Raw genomic sequence first — 19093 nt, 5'->3', positions numbered from 1 at the left:
AGAGAAATGATTGGGTTATGAGAGCCTTAACCCAACCAGTGAACAAATCCCCTTTGGGATTAACTCAGTGGTAACTGAAGGTGGGTAGGCTGTGGCTGAAGGAGATGGGTCACTGGGGCATGCCTTTGGGGTATATATTTTGTATCTATCAAGTGGAGTCTCTTTTTGTTTTCTGATCATCATGTGAGCCACTTCCCTCCACCACACTCTTCTGCCATGATGTTCTGTTTCACTGGAGCCCTGGAGGATGGAACCAGCTGTCTATGGACTAAGACCTCTGAAACCATAAGCCTGTAAATAAACTTTACCTGTAAAAATTGTTCATATCAGGTCTTTTTTTTTTTTAGTTACAGCAGAGGAAAAAGCTGATTAAAACAACTTTCTTGGTATTTTCTACACAACCCAGGATGCTCACCTCTACCAATAGATTTCTTGGTCTTCCCTTAACTTTCCTCTAAGATCTCGAGGAATCCAACATTTTAATACCAAGAGAAATATTTTCATTTACCTTTTATTCTAAATTTCTAAAGCCAAATGAAAACTGACCAACCTTCTTCTATTTGTAAATCTTTTCTGACTGTAGAAAATTGAGTACATGAATATGATATCCTCTCTAACTCTCATAATGACCTAAGTTGGCAATTAGTCCGGTCTTCATTTTATTTATGTATTCTACAATCTTGGTTGAATACCTAGTCTGTGCCAATCACTGCCCTCAGCACTTGGAATAAATCAATGTACAAGACAAACCAAGTTTCTAGTCTTATTGATTTACATTCTTTGGTACACAGTAAACAAACAAACATGTTGTAATGTCAGGTAAAGCTATAGATGGAGGATGAGATGGTGAGGAAAAACTGATTTAATGGGCTAATCAGAGAAGACCAAATATCACTGAGGAAATGATATTTGAGCAGATTATTTGTGTGGTACTTAGGGACCCAGAAATATACACAGCTGTGGGAAAGCATTCCAGAGGGAGAGAAAGCACTGAGGAAGGAAACAGTTTGGCATATTAGAAGACTTTGAAGTGCTGGGCTAGAGCCCAGGGCCTTACACATGCTAGGCAAGTGCTGTCTACCACTGAGCTACATCCTTAGCTCCTGATACATTAAAAGAAGAGACAAAAGGCCCCAGGTGCCTAGAGTTGAGGGACTGAGATTGAGGACAAGATGATGGACAGAAAGGCTAAGATTACATGGCACCCTCCTGGTAAAGACTTGGGTTTTATTCCAAGGTGATGGGAGCCACTGAAGGATTGCAAGTATCAGAGTGAAAGAATCTGACTGACAATAACCCTGTAATGGTTCATTGCAGAACTAAGTGTCCATAAGCCATAGGGAAGCAGGGAGACTATTACATATTGACTTAGGCCAGTGTTAGAGAGTGGAGAAATGGTCAGATAAGACATGCCAATAGACTGGATTTTTTTAAAGCAAAATTCCAAGTTAGTTATTATAAGCCAAGCAACAGGAGATTCTCAAATTTAAAAAAAAGGATATTTAACTTGTCTCTCACCACTACACCACTACGTCCTGCATTGTCCTATTCCCTTCCAATTGGGCTACCACTACCTTCTATTAATGCTTAGCTGATCAGAAGCTACTATGGCTCCCTTGCCTCCACATCAAATGTGCACTCATCAGAAGGACATTCAAAGCCTCTCATCTATTGCCTTCACTTTACCTTTCCAATCTACCTTTTATTATGCAGCAAAAGGCCTCTTTGTTCAATGCCAGCAGGCTCCTATGGTCTTCTGATCTTGATGGTTACTCTCTACCTTCAGATCTCTACTTATTCTATTTTGCTGCCTGGAATAACCTCATATTATTTCACCAATAATAATGCTAATTTCCTTTTTCCTCTATTACATAATGCTGCTTAATGTTCAAGAGGTAAGTAAGGCTAACATCTGAAGGCCCTGAAAGGGTGACCAATATTAAGAATAAAAATAACTAAAATTAAAAAGCCACAGTATAGCTGTATCTACATCTGTATCTACCTCTTGTGTGTATATTCCAGAATACTTTTAGATAAATAAAAAGCAGGATACTAGATGACTGGAGAGACAAAGATAACAGGAAAATAGTTTAATGTAAACTTGTTTGTACTTTTGATTTTTGTACAACGTGAATGTAAGGTTTAACTAAAAACAAATATTTTAAATTTAAATTTAAATTTAACAAGAAACATGCCAAATCAATCACAAAACACAATATCATAATGTAAATTTTTTCTAGCATTTTCAGATATACAGCATAATGAGCCAGTTTACCCAGATTGACTACAGATATTAGCTAATCAAAGAACATTAACTTATTAAAGAAAGTTTGCTTGGAATGTTCATTCATTTGTCTCTCTGATAAATATGTGTTACTTACTATGTGCCAGGCATAGCAATGTGCTGGGCACTATGAGTCCCCAGGTCAGTCACAGAGATAAGGTCCCTGACCTCTCCAATTACACACATTTTTAATGCCTTAAATTTTTTTCATAGTTATGTCTTGAATGTATATCAACTCTCCAACCAGATTTAGAGTGGTTGAATCCTCTACCTTACGAATTCTATATTATATTCTATATTATATTCTATATTATATTCCTTTAATAAATTCTTAAGTCCATTTATTTGATTTCCATTCTCTTCCAGGACATGTGAGCTTGTTATTTATGTTCTATAGGCAAAAATAAGATGGTAGGTTTTATCTCAATATGGGCTTGGGATTCTTTATCTTCCTACTTTGATCTCCCCTGCCTTGTCTCATTGGCCTCTTCTGTCCTGCTCAGTCAGGTCTCCCTAACAGTTCTTAGATACATATGCCCTCTGGGCCTGTTGCAAATGAAAGTACTACTCATCTCATCTCTTTATGCTCAAACCCCACCCCTTCTTCAGAGTCAGCCCCAAGTTCCATCCCCACCTTTCCAGTAAAATCTGAGTAGCCTCGCCAAATCCCTAAAGTTTGCTCCACATATTTTGGCAAACCACCTTTTACTCTATAGAGGCTTATGCCTCATTTTACCAAGCATATTCCAAGCTCCTTGATATCAAAGCCTGCACCATATTATCGTTTGTTTCCAAATAACACATAGTACAAATTTGAGTTTCTCCATGAATTGAATTTAGTCTAGGAAGGCAGAACTGAGTTCCTCAAAGAATTGTGCTTCTCTGGGCCTCCTTTATCTTTAAGGAACTTAGCTCATCCAGATTGCACCCACCTTGGCCTGCATTTCACTCAAATGGGCCATGAGTTCATCCAGCTGAGCAGCTGCTGAAGTTTTAGGAAGTGGTGGTGATTCCTTTGGCTCTTGAACTTCACTATAAAGAAAGAGAGAAAAAAATCATATAAACTTATCAAAATTCAAATAAATGTTAAGTCACACACAAAATGCACTTTTAACTATTAACCCCTTAGGCATAAATCTAAAATCAGAAAAAAAATAATCAAAAAATAGCTCTTCGATTAAAAATCTGAACAAGGTCTCTATGCTTTTTGTCCCTAGTCATCTCAAAAAATGATGTTTTCAAGTGTGTAAAGGAAAGGGCTTAACATGTAACTGAGAGGGTATTTTCCCCCAACTATGATGTACCAAGCAGCCACTAAATAAAGCTTTAAAACCATAGCCATACATTTTTAATTTTTAGTCATATTATTTTTATTTTTATTTTTTTATTTTTTTTTTAGTCATATTATTTTTAAAAATTATAAGGTACTATATCTCCCCCCTCAGGTACTGTCCAACAACAATAAATAAATAAATAAATAAGAATATAAAGCAGGCATTAACAAGTTAAGGTCCATGGGCTAATTCTGACCATGTCCAACCAATGCTGCCTACAGGTATTCTCTGCAAGGCTGAGTAGTTGCTACAGGTACCTTTAGTCCACAAAAACCTCACATGTTAATTCCTGGTTCTTTGCAGAAAAATTTTGCAAATCCTTGGTATGGAAAATTGAGATAATGTACATCATGGTGATTCCATATTTAGATAATTGGAAACAAATAAAACATTAGCCTAAAAATAGAATATAGGAGCTATTTAAGTAACTGCATAATCATTAGTAAAATTAACCAAGTATGAGGAATCAAAATAAGGCTCAAGTACAAATTAAGCAAAAATTATCTACTTAAGAAACAGAAGAGTACTTCTATATAATTATTATGATTAAAAAATAATTAAAACTGAATGTTCAAATAATTTATAAATAGCAATGAGAAAACACACACACACACACACACACACACCCTCGGAGTTGAAAACAAAGTGTCACTGAAAGAAAAATATATGAATGTAGTTAAGTCAAATACTGAAAAATAAGAGAGATCACAAATAAAATTTTTAACTCAAGGCTCTAAAAAAAGACTCCTAAAATACTTAAGCAGGAGTTAAAGCCTAAATTAATGAAGCAGAAAACAAACAAGGAAAAAAAAAACCTGATAGCTTTTGGGGAATATTGTACAAAACTTCCAAGTATAAAGAAAAATATGGAAAATTACCCAATTAATTCTATGAATATTACAGAAACTTGATACTAAAATTAGATAAAGAAAGAGCATTGTGTGTGAAAGAGGAATCTTAAAGACAATAGCAGAGCTTGCTTTGGTGACACATGCCTATTATCCCTGTAGTTCAGGAGGCTGCAGGAGGATCACAAGTTTAAAGCCAGTCTCTGCACCTTAGTGAAGCTCTGAGCAACTTAGTGAGACTCTGTCTCAAAATAAAAAATAAAAAGGACTAGGGATGTGGCTCAGTGGTTAGGCCCCACTAGGTTCAATCCCTAGTATAAGAAACAAACAAAAGAAATATGTTTTTTAAACAATCACGGCTAAGTAGTGTTTATGTCAATCATCCTGAAGGGTTCAAGATTAGGGAAAGGGATAATATAATTCATTATGCTAACAAATAAGAGAAAAGCTTTCTAAACATGTCGTTAGATACTGAAAAAGCAGTAGAAATCAAATTTAATGATCATTCCTATTGTTGAAGATTAAGGAAAAAAAGAAAAAGTCCTTAACCTGATCAAATGTATCTATAAGAAATATATACTAGCCTCCATATTTACTCATCAAATACAAAACACATTTTAATTAAGAGATAAGCAGAACACCAATATTACCATTATTCCTTATTTTCAATATTATTCCAGAATGCATTACCAAATACATTAAAAATAAAACAGTATTTGAAGAAAAAAAGCAAAGCACTCTCACTTTTATTTTCTTTTAAGATAGGTAATATGATCACTGACCTAGAGAATGTAAAAAAAAAGTGATTGAACAGCTATCAGAATGAAGACAAAACACCGGAACCATTACTATATACAAGAATAAAATGAAAGAATGTATTTACTATCAACCAGCACTAAGCAATTAGAAAATTAAATAATACCAAGACAAAATTACAAAATATTAAAAAATAAATCTAACAAAAATGTAAGATTTCTATGAAGAAAAACACTGGAAGACATAAAAGAAGACCCACATATATGATTAAAAAATGAGCAAAGGATCTGAATAGACATTTCTCCAAAGAAGACATACAAATGACCAAAGAGTATGTGAAAAGGTGCTCAACATGATTAAACATCAGGAAAATGCAAATCCAAGTTATATGAAATGCTATCTCATACCTGGAGGATGCCTATTATCAAAACATCAAAGATAAATATTGGGGAAAATGGTAAGGATGTAGATTGGTGCAGTCATGGAGCAAAAGAGTGGGGAGGTTAAAATAGAACCATTAAAAATTGCTGGCATATGATCCAGCAATCCCTTTTCTAAGCAGATACACAAAGGAAATGAAATCACCACCTGATAAAGACATCTGCACTCCCATGTTCTTTACAGCACTATTCAGAATACCCAAGATATGGAAACAACCAAAGTGTCTGTTGATAAACACTTAAAATGAAATAGGTAGGTAGATAAGACACATACATACATATGTACATACATACAAATAGATATGTACTGGAATATAATTCATCCTTAGAAAAGATGGAGTTCTTGCCACTTGCCACAATGTGGATGAATCTGGAGGACATTATGCTAAGTGAAATAAGACAGACACAAAAAGAAAACATTGCATGATCTCACTTATATGTGGAAACTGAAAAAAAATCAAATATATAGAAACAAAATAAAACAAGTGCTGTCATGAGTGAGGTAGGGGACAGGAAATGAGGAAATTAGGTCAGAGATTACAAAATTGATGTGTATCCCAAACAAGTCTAGTGAACTAATGTACAACATGAGTGCTATAGGTACTGTATTTGGGATTCCTACTAAATGAATAAATTTTATCTGCTCTTGCCACAAAAATTTAAGAATAATCATAAGATGATGGGTATGTTAATTTGCATCATTAAAGTAATCATTTTACTATCTATATGTACCCACAGCATCAACATGCATAATGAGCTTTAAATATTCACTATAACAATTATTTTTAAAAAATACCCACACAAGCAGAAATGCATGCTATGATGTCACTTTCCTTCAATTAATTAATTCAAATAAAACCCTAATAGAATTATTCAAGCTATGAAACAGATGCTAAAACTCAGGGCTAGAACTAACCCAAGGAAAGTTAAAAAAAATGAGTTAAAGAAGGAAAATTTGTTCCAATAAATGTAACATCTTATAAAGTAATAGTAATTTCTCTCTCTCTCTCTCTCATTTTGCTCTCTCCCTCTTTCTTTCTTCTCTTTCCCTGCTCTCTCTCTTTCCTCTCTCTTTTTCTCTTCCTTCTCTGTTAAATCAGACACCACTGCAATAAAGATCTTTTGGTCGCTCAATAAATAAATGAATAAATAAAGTGACAGTAATTAAATGTGTGTGATATTTATTAAGAAATAAAGAAATATGAAGGAGAAGACTGTAAAACCCAGAAACAGGATCTTACATCTATATGATAAATGTGGTATTTCAAATAATCAGAAATAGGCTATTGGACTCAGGAATAACAAGGTATTTGGAGCATAATAAATTTAGAACCCCCACACACCATATAGCTGAGTAAATGTGAGACAAATTAAAAATACATTTTTTTTTTTTTGGTTCTGAAGATTGAACCCACAGGCACTCAGCCACTCAGCCACCAAGCCACATCCCTAGTCTTTTTTATTTTTTATTTTAAGACAGGTCTTGCTAAGTAGCTGAGGGCCTCACTAAGTTGCTGAGGCTGGCTTTGAACTTGCAATCCCCCTGCCTCAGCCTCCCAAACTGCTGGGTTTACAGGCGTGTGCCACCATGCCCAACAAGATACCAAAGATACCTTAGCCTAAAAATACCACCATAAAATGGAGACTTTTTTTGGCATTTAGGGTTGATGAAATCTTTTCTAAGAAAGGCATAAAACTTTGGAGTGAAGTCAAAAAATAAAAAATACTGATAATACCAATCTTAAAAAAATACATGTAAATATTTAAAACATACATAATATTTGAAAATTTGTAAAACTTCTATAAATTGATAATAAGAACACCAACTAATAGAAATCTGAACAAAAGGCTTTTAAACAGGCAGGTTTCAGAAAAAGAAACTCAAATAAATGTTTATCAGTATGTAAAAATATGCTTAATCTCATTAATCTTTAAATAAGCAATTTAAGGCAGTGAAATACAAATTTATATCTATTAGTCAAAATTATAAAACCTTAATAACATGCAGTGTTGGAAAGTCAGGATTATACATACACATATGTTTTCATATACACCATGAGTTATATAGGTTTACCTTATCAAAGCAACATCTATCAATTCTTCAAATAGATATAAGTTTCAATTCAGCAATTTCACTTCTAAGACGCTATTCTACAGAAAAAAAAATTGGATACAGACAGACAAACAGACAGAGGTGGATATATGTACAATATACACAAAGATAAAAGAGCAATACACATACATATATAAATGAAGATATATGTTCAAAGAATTTATTACAATAAGGTTTTTTTGAGCAAACTGAAAATAAACTAAATGGAGCTATAGCCAAATTTTGGTTTATTCATGCTACAGCATACTGCCACCAAAAAAAATGCAGACATAGCTTTATATGAACTAAAAAGGATTTCTAAGATATATTGTTAAATTATACAAGCAAAGCCCAGAACAATATGAAAAGTATCCTCCCATTCATATAAATTTGGGTTGATGATTTTTTGCGGGAGCAGGGGTACCAGGGATTGAACTCAAGGGCACTCAACCACTGAGCCACATCCCAGCCCTATTTTGTATTTTATTTAGAGACAGGGTCTCACTGAGTCGCTTAGCACCTCACTTTTGCTGAGGCTGGCTTTGAACTTGCGATTCTCCTGCCTCAGCCTCCCAAGCCACTGGGATTACAGGCATGCATCACCGTGCTTGGCTCATTCATATAAATTTGAAGTACATATAGTAAGTGTGAATATATGCACAAAAGTCTGTAAAGAGGTATACTATACCTCCCAGCAGTTACCCATGAAGCTAGTAATTAGTTGGTGGAAGAAAGACTCCAAGGGGAAGAGGGGTATCTGACTTTTTAACCTTTATATTTTGGAATCCACTAACTTTTTACACATATGAGTTTATGAAATATTTTTGTATCTTAAGTTGTATTTTCAAAACAAAACAAGGGTCATCTATACTAGGAAAAACAGTAATGTACATGGCCAACAGATGAAGTGGTATACGTGGCAGATGGGGCCAGCTGTAGTGAAACTCACAGGTGTATCTCATTTGTTACCTAGACACAGACAGACACACACACACTCTCATATATAATGATTGTTTAAACAATCTTCAGTAAAATAAATACAGTCACAGTATGGAGATCCTTATTTAAACTTTGTTTCAATGTAGAAAACTTAAAAAGAAATATAAAAAAATTTAAACCGTACATATACCCCCTCTGAGGAGACAATTATTTTGTACATTTTAGCAGCTATCATTGCAATTTTTTATAATTTTGTCTCATTTTAGACAATTTAAGTGGTATTCTATTCATACGTTATGCACGTATCTATCCATGTTTTGTAACTATAACAACAGCTAGCATTTATTGTGTGCTAATAGTATGACTGACCCTTAATAAAGAGAACATTTGTTCTCTTTAAATCTTTACAACAACCTTAATTGCTAGGCACTGTCATCCCAGAGGAGAAAAACTGAGACTGAGAAGAAGATAAAATTTTTTCTCAACAAAATACAGGTGAAAAATAAGAATTTGGGACTGCAGGCTGCAAAGTTTGTGTTCTCTATCTTCCAAAATAATGCTTAAAGGCTATATGATTTCCAAATATATAATGTGCTATAATTTATCAAACCAAGTTTATTGTTAGGCACATATATTTCTCATTTTTGCTAATATAATCAATACTGTTAAATAAATACTCACACCCATTTGCAATTATTTCCATAAAGTTAATTTTAGGAAGTGGAAAAATTAGGTCAAAAGGTATCACAGATAACTGGCTCTGGAATCAGTTCTTAATAAACCTTAACCAAGAGAACTTAGCTAATAAGTCATCAAATCAACACTAATGAGAGAGAGAGAGAGAGAGAGAGAGAGAGAGAGAGAGAGAGAGAGAGAGAAAGGAGTAAAACCATAACAAGAGAAAATATTCTTTCACTAAAACTATTTCAAGAATGAAAACATAGCCTTACTGCTTTACTTATTATTATATATGTGCCAGCCAAGAAAAGCAAATGTTACCCTTCTCTCTTAAGAAAAAAGGACTCATTTGGGTTCATGTTCCAACGCTGGCTTATTTATTTTTCAGTATTTAACAAGGAAAATATGAAAGGAAAATTAATATCTTCCTTTCTTAAAACAAAAAAAAATGTCTTTTAAGTACTGCAAGGTCCTCTGCCAGATGCTAATGTTTTTTTTTTGTTGTTTGTTTGTTTTTAAATCTAGGAAGGAATCGTCAGGTATATAAGTGACTGATTCAGTTCTTCTTGATACAGAGCTCTTCCTCAAAATCTTTCAGTCATAATCCCTTAGTACTTGTCACCACAGACATGCTCCTGGGAAGCACATCCTGCTGCTCTGTGTCCAAACATAGAATAAATTGTAGTTTCTTATCAGGATCTGCCCATTCTTAATCACTTGTACTTATTCAAAGAATCCCACTAGTTTTTAACTGGAGTCCTACTGCAGTATATAAAAGAAATAGATCACTACCATAATACTCTAATAATAAATGAATCAACCACATAATATTCTAAATAAGAAATGAGACCTTGCAAGGGGGTAGGAATGATGGTGGAATGAGTTAAGACATCAGTACCCTAAGTACATGTATGACATGAATGTTGTGAAAATATTTTGTATACAATCAGTGACTTGAAAAATTGTGCTTTATATGGGTAATATGAAATGAATTGCATTCTACCATCATGTATAACAAATTAGGATAAATTAAGAAAAAAAGAAATAAGACCTTGAAGAGTTGTAATCATCAACTCTTAAAGTGCCCACTGAGGGAAATGTTCCTAGAAAAAAAGGAACCTCAAATCTTTGAATTGTCCCCTGAATTTTTAAAGATAGTAAAAGTCACCAAAAATGACTATGTCACCAGAAATGACTTATTTCATTACTCAGAGATCTTATTAACATAAATCACAAGACATACATTTAAAAGAATCTGGACTTCTTAAGGAAGGGGTTTTATTGTGTTGGAGTTTTTCCCATTTATTCTTCTGTTCCATTTTTATGAATTGCCGCTCCCTTTTATTATCAAAATTATCATTTTTGTTCATGTAAAACATACAATTCTAAATTATTGCTCATATTACTACTGATGTACAACTGTTTTATTTCATTACTATATTCACAGCTGGTATTGAACATTTTTTTCAAGTTATATTGAAAACAAGATTCAGTTCACTGAAGCAAGCCAGAGTAAATGGTGGAAACATGCAGAGATGAAGATTCTGAGTCTAACATTCTATCTATGCATGCTAGCATTCCTGACTCTGAATTATACTGCCTCTGGGATTCACAAAAGTCTATAAAATATTTACAAGTGGATTTTATATAACTCTCCCACACATGCCTACATAGCAAGTATCATTCAGAACAGGGAATGTATCAAAGTCCAGTCAGGAAAACAGAAACCACAGTGAGTAAACAAAAGGAATTTAATCAGAAACTTGATTACACAGGTGATGGGACAGCCAAGAAGCAAAAGAAGATAATGAGGTAACTCAGAGATTAGCCACAGCAGGAATTCATCACAGCCTTAAACCAAAAGGATAAAGGAAAGAGGAAAAGCTGCCAGAATCCAAGGGCCCAGGTCAATGAGCTGGAACCACAGCAGATCTGTCACGCTCCAGCTGAAGCCATAAAAATGTAGCTGATGACAGATATACCATGGAAAGACAGCAGCTGGGACAAATGCCCTGGATTTCCTCCTTTGCACCCCCCAGTCTCTCCACAGTGCCTCATATTGGTCACAAGAAAGCCTGAACTGCAGAGTCAGCTCCTTGTAATATGCAAGAAATGAGGGGGAATGGGCCAAGGATTCTATGCAGAGCAAGGGGTGTTGATAAGTTAGTACTGGTGTTGCTCAAGCTGGTTTTCATGTTATGTATTTGTTCACTTGTATTTCTACCTTCCTTCCTGCCTTCATGGATTTAAGAAACCGAGTATTTTACTAAGAACTTTTTGTGTACCAGGCACTACTTTCTTATTGTTTTGCTTCATTTGTTTTTTTTTTTTTTTTTTTTACTGGGGCAAGGAGGGGGAGGTCAGGGGAACAGCTCATCCCACAATTTTCTGGAACTAGAACTAACTGGCAAAACATACATTAATAAACTGGCCTCACCTCCACCAAAATAGAAAATTCCCTCAAGTGAGGAGTTTTATTAAAGACTTCTTATATTGAGTCCTTCTGCTGTCTTTGCCTTGTGTGAATGTATTACTGATTGTGATTCTGAAACCAAAATAGTGTAGTAGAACATGCAAGAGTTTTTACTATCTAATATTGTAAGCCCTTTGAACTGTTTCCCAGACAGTTGTCTGATGTTAAAAACTACAAGCTATGACTGAAGAGAGAACAACAACAACAAAAAATGGCCTTTAAAATTTTTCAGACTACCAATTCTGCTTGTGTCAGGAGAAAGGATTTAGTAAGTGAATCTGTTTTAGTATGTAACTTTCACTAAAGGAAACTTTTCACCAGCTAAATGAAATTGGAAGAAACATTCAAGAAAGAAGTATATATTCAAGTCTGCCATGGAGCCCCACTATCTGATGTTGTTGGAATCTTCCTTATGTTTCTTGGGTATGTTTTCTCTTATGTGAACTACAGCACATATCTGGACTAGACAAGCTAAACCATCTGTGGTGACTCTGGGACTATTTAGACTTTTTCAGATGGCAAAGGAAATAGCAGAGCCCACAAGCCTGGACAGCCTGTCTTGAAGCCAGGCACCTGGAGAATCTGCCAAGTCAGTTGAGCAGAGTTCTACATCTGCTCAAAGAGAAAAAGAAGGAGCGTAGAGGAGTGATAACCATTGACACTTATAAACCAACTGCTCAAAGAGTGACAAATCAAAGTTATTACCTAATATCGTTAGTTTTTTACATATTTAGTAAAAACAGAAACCCACCTGTAGACATTGGGCTCCTGGATACTTGTAGTATACACAAGCTGCACCTAAAATATATAAGTGACAAAGAAGAGCAAAGAATGATTTCTGTTGTTAAAATATTGGTTCTTATCAACATTAGGAGTTACAGGATGTTTTTTTGCTTCTAAAGGGGGCTGATACACGCCTTTAATCCCAGCAGCTCGGGAGGTTGAGGCAGGAGGATCACTGAGTTCAAAGCCAGCTTCAGCAATGGCGAGGCGCTGAGCAACTCAGTGAGACCCTGTCTCTAAATAAAATACAAAATAGGGCTGGGAGTGTGGCTCAGTGGTTGAGTGATCCTGAGTTCAATCCCCAGTATCCCCCCTCAAAAAAAATTAAAGTGGACTGATAGTTCTGAAATATCAGAGTAAATCACTGAGATCTCCTTTCCTAAGACACAGGAATTACCAACCCTCCTGTAGAGAAAGGCCAAACTTTATAGAGTAGTTGGCATGAGAACAAATACTAGCAGTCCCTCCCTGCCTGAAAAGCAATGAAATAGAGAAGTACACCCTCCTCACATAGGAACCATAAAACAAACAGAAGGGCAAGAGTAAAGCCCCTTTATTTAACCACTCAGGATGGTGCCGAGAGTATAAGCTACAACACAATCAAACTTGACATTGGAAAAGAAATACGTGTGAATCCATGGTGATTCACTAAATAAATACTGAGTATCTGTCATGTACCAAGACAGAGGATATAGCAGGTCAAAAAACAAAACATAACAATCACATAAAACTGAATGTCCTGCTTCTGGTGGTAAGAAACTGATAACAAATTAATAAGTAAAGTTAAGCAGGGGGTGCAAGATGCAAAGTAGGGGAGAGATTGCAGTTATAACTATATTAATCAAGTAATCACTGAGTAGAGGTGCTTGAGCAAGAACTAAGATGAGAAAAATACACATATATTAGTGGTAACATGATTCATGTGGAAGCAATGACTATAAAAAACACTCTGGAGCATCTTGTGTCCTGAGGAGTGGGCGCCAGGGAAAAAGGGGCAAGATCATGCATACAGAGTGGCAATTTAACCTACTGTTCAAAGTGGGACACTTTTGAGGGCAAAAGGGAGTTCTAAAAACAATTCACATATAATTTTTGAAATATGTATTTTTATCAAAAATTTAATTTTTATTATATTGGTGAACCTACAAAATAATTCTACTGAATACTCATTTTCTAAATAAAACTTTCTAAAATATTTTAAATGACTATATTTACAAACATTAGGGCAAGTTTAAAAACTCATCTGAACATTTAAATAGCACAAGTAAATTAATTATTCTTGATATATGGTCACAAACCTTAATCAGTTTCTTAGCATTGCTGTCTCTGACATTGTGATATAAAAATTTTTTTGGAAAATATATTCCTTTCAATATGGTGCTATCGTTCTCACAAAATTGAAATCTCCTTCAAGGCTGAATTTTATGGTTAATATATTTGAATTGCTGATAGTTTTAATTTATGCCTGCTTGTAGACCATAATGTTTTTAACTGGTTTGAAGATACCTTTACTGTGAATTTGTACATTCAGAGCAAATTCTGCTAAATGGAAAATATTCTCAATTCTATTTTTTATGCTGAAATGTGTAAATATTTTGGGACAATATTTTCACAGGTGCTGCCTTTCTGCTTCTCTTTCAGAGTACCTTTCTTCAATAATATTCTTATAAGCCAAAACTTTGATATACTTTGACAATTTTATTTCATTCGGTGGAGAATATAAATTTATTCAATTAAAATAGGGATCAAAATCTGATTTTTTCAGAAGCACAATTTTCAAATTAGTAATTAAACCATTGAACTCTCATCTTTAGATTTGTTCAATTCTCAGCTTTTGCAGCAAGAAATCTAAGCTGCATCTTTTTCAAACTCATTACTCCCTAAAAGCTTCAAAAGCAGAATTTTAATGCTATATTCACTGAATAATTTAAGATTTCAAACTCTTGCTTTTTGGGGAGTGGAGGAATACCAGGGATTGAACCCAGAGGCACTTAAACACTGAGCCACATCTTTAGCCTTTTCTATTTTTTTTTTTTTCATTTTGAAATAGGATCTCCCTGAGTTGAGCATAACACAGGCTAAATCTGGGTTACTTCATGAACTGAGACATTTCTAAATCGAAGGGTGACAGGCAAGACAGCGAGGAAATATATACAGCCATGTAAAATTGTGTCCTTATATTCAGTATCAGCTTCTGTCACATGTTTTCTACATCAGTTACTTATAAACTCCATGTATATATACTAATATTTGTAAATTTGAAAAATTTTGGTTTCCATATTGATTGGTAGACTTTGAATTTTGTTTGGATGCAATCCTGAGTTTTGTGCACATCAAAAGTAATTCTGAGTACATTTCTGTTCCATAGGTTTTGAGTTAGTAAGAATATTGTTTTTTACCACAAAGCTGTGCTTCACCAACATTTGTATTTATATTATCACCACAAAAAACAATATTTTATCTTCAGTGTCAAATTTTTCAATTAAACTTATGATAACCTTAGCAACATCAGATGTTTCCTTTTTTTTAAAACTAGAGAATGAACTTCCACATAATCTAATCCTTTGAACTGGATGAAATACAACCAAAACATTTTTGTAATTAACAAATTTTCTAGTGGGGACATCTGATAATATTGATATAAAACTGACATTATTTGACAGTTTTTAAAGGGAAATATCACCACTTCAAGTACAAGCACAAGAAAACTTGGAATGGAAATGAGTAAACTTGATTTAGAAGAGTCATTTGATACAAAGGGAAAGGTGTGCTTCACACTGACACGTAAACACACCTCCTAGAGCAGCTGCATGTTTAATTGTCTAAATTTGTCTTAACTTTTGAAGTAGATGCCAATTCTTCTCCACCATATTTGTGCCTTTTGGTTTTCAAAAGGACAATGATATCTCTACTTGCTCCCATCGTGGATTTGGTAAATGTTGACAAATATTTTGTGTAAGTCACACTATTAACAGCTTCTTTGAGCAAACGAAACCGTAAGTTTTGGCTTCATTTAAGCTAACTTCTAAAAGGCTTTGTTGTAAAGTTAAAAAAGTGTTGCCAAACAATAAAGCAAATCCTTAGAGCTTGACAGAAGCAAATAAATAATCTGCACTAGAAAGAATATTCAGATTACACTATACTCTATGACAAGAATGCTTCACTTCTATTTCCTAAACATCATTTGTATAACATTAAGCCACAACTTCACATGTTTCTTACTGACTCCGAGGTGGCTCTGTGCATGTCACATATAACCACATGGACAATGGCAGGGCATGAGCAGGTATACAAAGTGGCCAACAGGGAGAAAGACCTTGCAAATTTTCCTGCTACCACCTAAGATCAGAGAAGTCAGCTGTCCCTGACTGCTTGTGCTTGAGTTCTTAGCTTTAAGAGCCAGCAACTTGTACATTCAAGGTACTAGAATAAATGAAAAGTTACCGAGGAGGGATTTGCGTTACCCTGATGGGGCAGGATCTTTGAAGCCTCAGCAAGGTTACTCTCCTTTTTGGAATGCTGATCCAGGGAAGGAGGAGCTGGGTTAGAATATTCATCATTGTCCTGGAGGGTGGAGCGTTCCAATTCCTCCAATAAAGCATCTATATAAGAAATAAGAAAATTATAACATAGAATAAGTCTCCAGAATTATTTTCTCTTTAACCAGTGTCCCCATTCATCTCCTTCTTCTCTTGGATAAAGTTATTTTCAAACACCTTCCCTTCCTCCTTATTTCACTTACACTGTGACCTGTTATACCAGGAGATAGTTAATGCCTCCTTATATTCTGGCTTCTTATTTCCTATGGTTGCATTCAATATCATAGTCTCACTCTATACTCTGACTTCTTATATTGCAAGTATTCATTTTATTCATTCATTAGGGCAGACCACCCACAAAGATCCTCAATTAGGAAAAGATAATCCTAAATATAAAGACAGACCTAAATATGTTTCTTATCAGAAAAATATAAGCAATTTTATAAACATCTTTAAAAATACCAGGGAAATAACACATTCTTAACCCTGGTGATTTTTTTGCTGTTGTTATTTTAAATTTCAAGAATGATTCCAAGCAAATAAAAAATTCTCAAAACAAAGTGGAAGTATTCTTTTAGGGTGTGGAGAGAATCAGAAGTTGAAGAGAAGACAGATAATGCAAAATCAAGATGTTGCAATTCAAATAGTTGGGACTTGTTTCTCTTGTAGTTTTCTTGGGAAAACTTTATAATCATTATACTAGCACTTTTCTGTTGTAATGAAATTAATAATAATTAATAAAAATTAACACACACCAGCCACAGTGCTCAGAAGTTTACACATTTCATTTAATTGTCATAACACTTTGAGGCAGATGATATTATTGCCCTTAGTTTTAAGATTAAAAAAGAGACAAAATAACCAGCATAAGTGCAGAACCAGGACTTGAATCTGGGCTATCTGATTCCAGCCCCCAAACAAAGTTGGAGGTCATAGTCCCCACTTCTCACATGGATTCTTCAGGTCTTCTTGAGCAAGACATTGTCTCTGAAGCTGTTTCCTCATCTACATAAAGAAGTAGTTGGATAGAACAATATTTTTCAAATTGTGCATCAAGACTCATTAGTGGATTACTAGTGAATTTTTTTAACCACAAGTTAAAGTTTGTAAAGCAATGAATTATATTATTTCTAAGAACCTTCCTAACTCTGAAGTTCTCAAATAAAGAAAATGAACTTCACAGTTCATTCAAATTAATAAACACTGATTTTCATTTATGTCAGATTTGCGGAGTACGGATATTTCTTAAAGGCATAAGAAAAGATCTAATCGTATTTTACAAAAAATTCTGTGGAACTTTCTCAATCATGCATACCACAAAATTTTGACATTCATGCACCATTTTATAAATAAGAAAAATGACATCAACTCTTGTGGTCAAATTACCCTTCAAGAATAAAGTAATGGGAAAAATAGCAGGGATATCTAGAGATTAAAAAAGACTTAAGGGCCAGGCTCAGTGGCACACACCTGTAATCCCAGCGGCTTGGGAAGCTGGTAGGAGGATCGAAAGTTCAAAGCCAGCCTCAGCAAAAGCAAGATATAAGGCAACTCAGGGAGACCTTATCACTAAGTAAAATACAAAATAGTGCTGGGGATGTGGCTCAGTGGCCAAGTACCCCTGAGTTCAAATTCCCAGTACCAAAAAAATAAATTAAAAAAAAAGACTTAAATTCAATATATGATACCTATTTAATCATTAAGTACACTTTAAAACACTAAACTTTTATACACTTTTGAACACTGAATAGTCAATAAATACAGTTAGTTTATTCTAGGTGTGATAGTTTTGAAAATATTAAGTGATTTCTGTTAATTTTAGGTGTGATAATGATATTTCATGATATTGAGAGAAATCACTATTAAGTCTGTTGTGAGTGTAATACTGGTCTTATGGTATAAATATACCCTTGCATTAGCAATTAATGCAGAAGTATTTACAGATGAAATCTGAGAAGTAGCTTTAAAATGATACAGAGATGGAAGGAATAGGTGGATATATATATATATATATATATATATGTATATAAAAATTGATTATGTATGTTCTACCTTTGCATGTTTAAAAATTCCCTTATTATAATGCAAGATTTTTGGTTTTTATTTGTCTGTGTATGTATGTGTGTGTGTGTGTGTGTGTGTCTAGTACCAGTGGTGCTTTATCATTGAGCTCAACTCCCACCCCTTTTTGGTTTTTATTTTGAAACATGGTCTTGCTAAGTTGCTCAGGTTGGCACCCAACTTGACATCCTCCTGCCTCAGCCTCCTGGAATTTACAGGCCACTATGCCCAGCCTATAATGAAAGGTTTTAAAGAAGAACAAAGAAAAAGAAAATTAAGAAAGAGAAGTAAAACTTTTTGTCTCAGAATTTCATTAGCCAGACTCAATACTAAATTTCAGAATTGCAATCGTTTATTATATTAAAATATAGCCTCTTTTTAATTTTCTACTAAGCTTTGCTACAACCAGAAGTCAAAGTTCTTCCTAGATTAATAAAACGCATTTACAGTAAAAATTGCAAGAAGCGGGAGACCATACTGTGAAGCGCATGGAAGCATCAGCTATCAAAAGTCACGAAAACTCTCCTGAGTCATGAGTTAACAAGGCTTTCTCTTCCTGTTTCCTGAAGAGTTTCTGCCTTTTGCCAGATTCTGTAATCTGAAGATGACTCATTTCAGTATGACAGATGAGATTATTGGGTGTGGGGAGGTACTAGACTGAAAACTCTTCAGTCCTCTCCCTAGTGCTTCTCCATGGAAATCAGTACCTACATTTATATGGAAGGAATGCAGTGAGGGATCCTGGGGGTCTCCCAAGGTTGAAATGAAATGATCCATAATACTCCTGGTTCTTTTTATCTACCATTCTTGTGTAATGAGGATTTAGGTAAAACCTATGGGGCTACAAACTCCTAACCTCTAAGGCA

The 19093-nt window shown here is 34.5% G+C and overlaps 1 protein-coding gene across 2 annotated transcripts in view; it reads right to left on the bottom strand.

Annotated features, from left to right (window-relative positions):
- Window positions 1-19093, bottom strand: part of Lpxn (leupaxin) — a 35925-nt gene that overhangs the window by 13264 nt on the left and 3568 nt on the right. The window contains exons 2-4 of one of the 2 annotated variants that reach the window (XM_046445692.2): window positions 16072-16229; window positions 12596-12642; window positions 3217-3316 (exon numbers count right to left, since the gene is read on the bottom strand). In XM_046445692.2, the coding sequence (XP_046301648.1) occupies window positions 3217-3316; window positions 12596-12642; window positions 16072-16229 (305 nt within the window). The remainder of the gene's footprint in view (window positions 1-3216; window positions 3317-12595; window positions 12643-16071; window positions 16230-19093) is intronic. The other variant, XM_046445693.2, reaches the window with a different exon arrangement.

Source organism: Marmota monax, unplaced genomic scaffold (assembly GCF_021218885.2).
Source record: "Marmota monax isolate L192 unplaced genomic scaffold, Marmota_monax_Labrador192_F-V1.1 WCK01_AAM20220418_F8-fsc00038, whole genome shotgun sequence".
Taxonomy (NCBI): domain Eukaryota; kingdom Metazoa; phylum Chordata; class Mammalia; order Rodentia; family Sciuridae; genus Marmota; species Marmota monax.
Note: the sequence above shows the minus strand (reverse complement) of the source record. Positions and strands in the feature narration are given on the sequence as shown.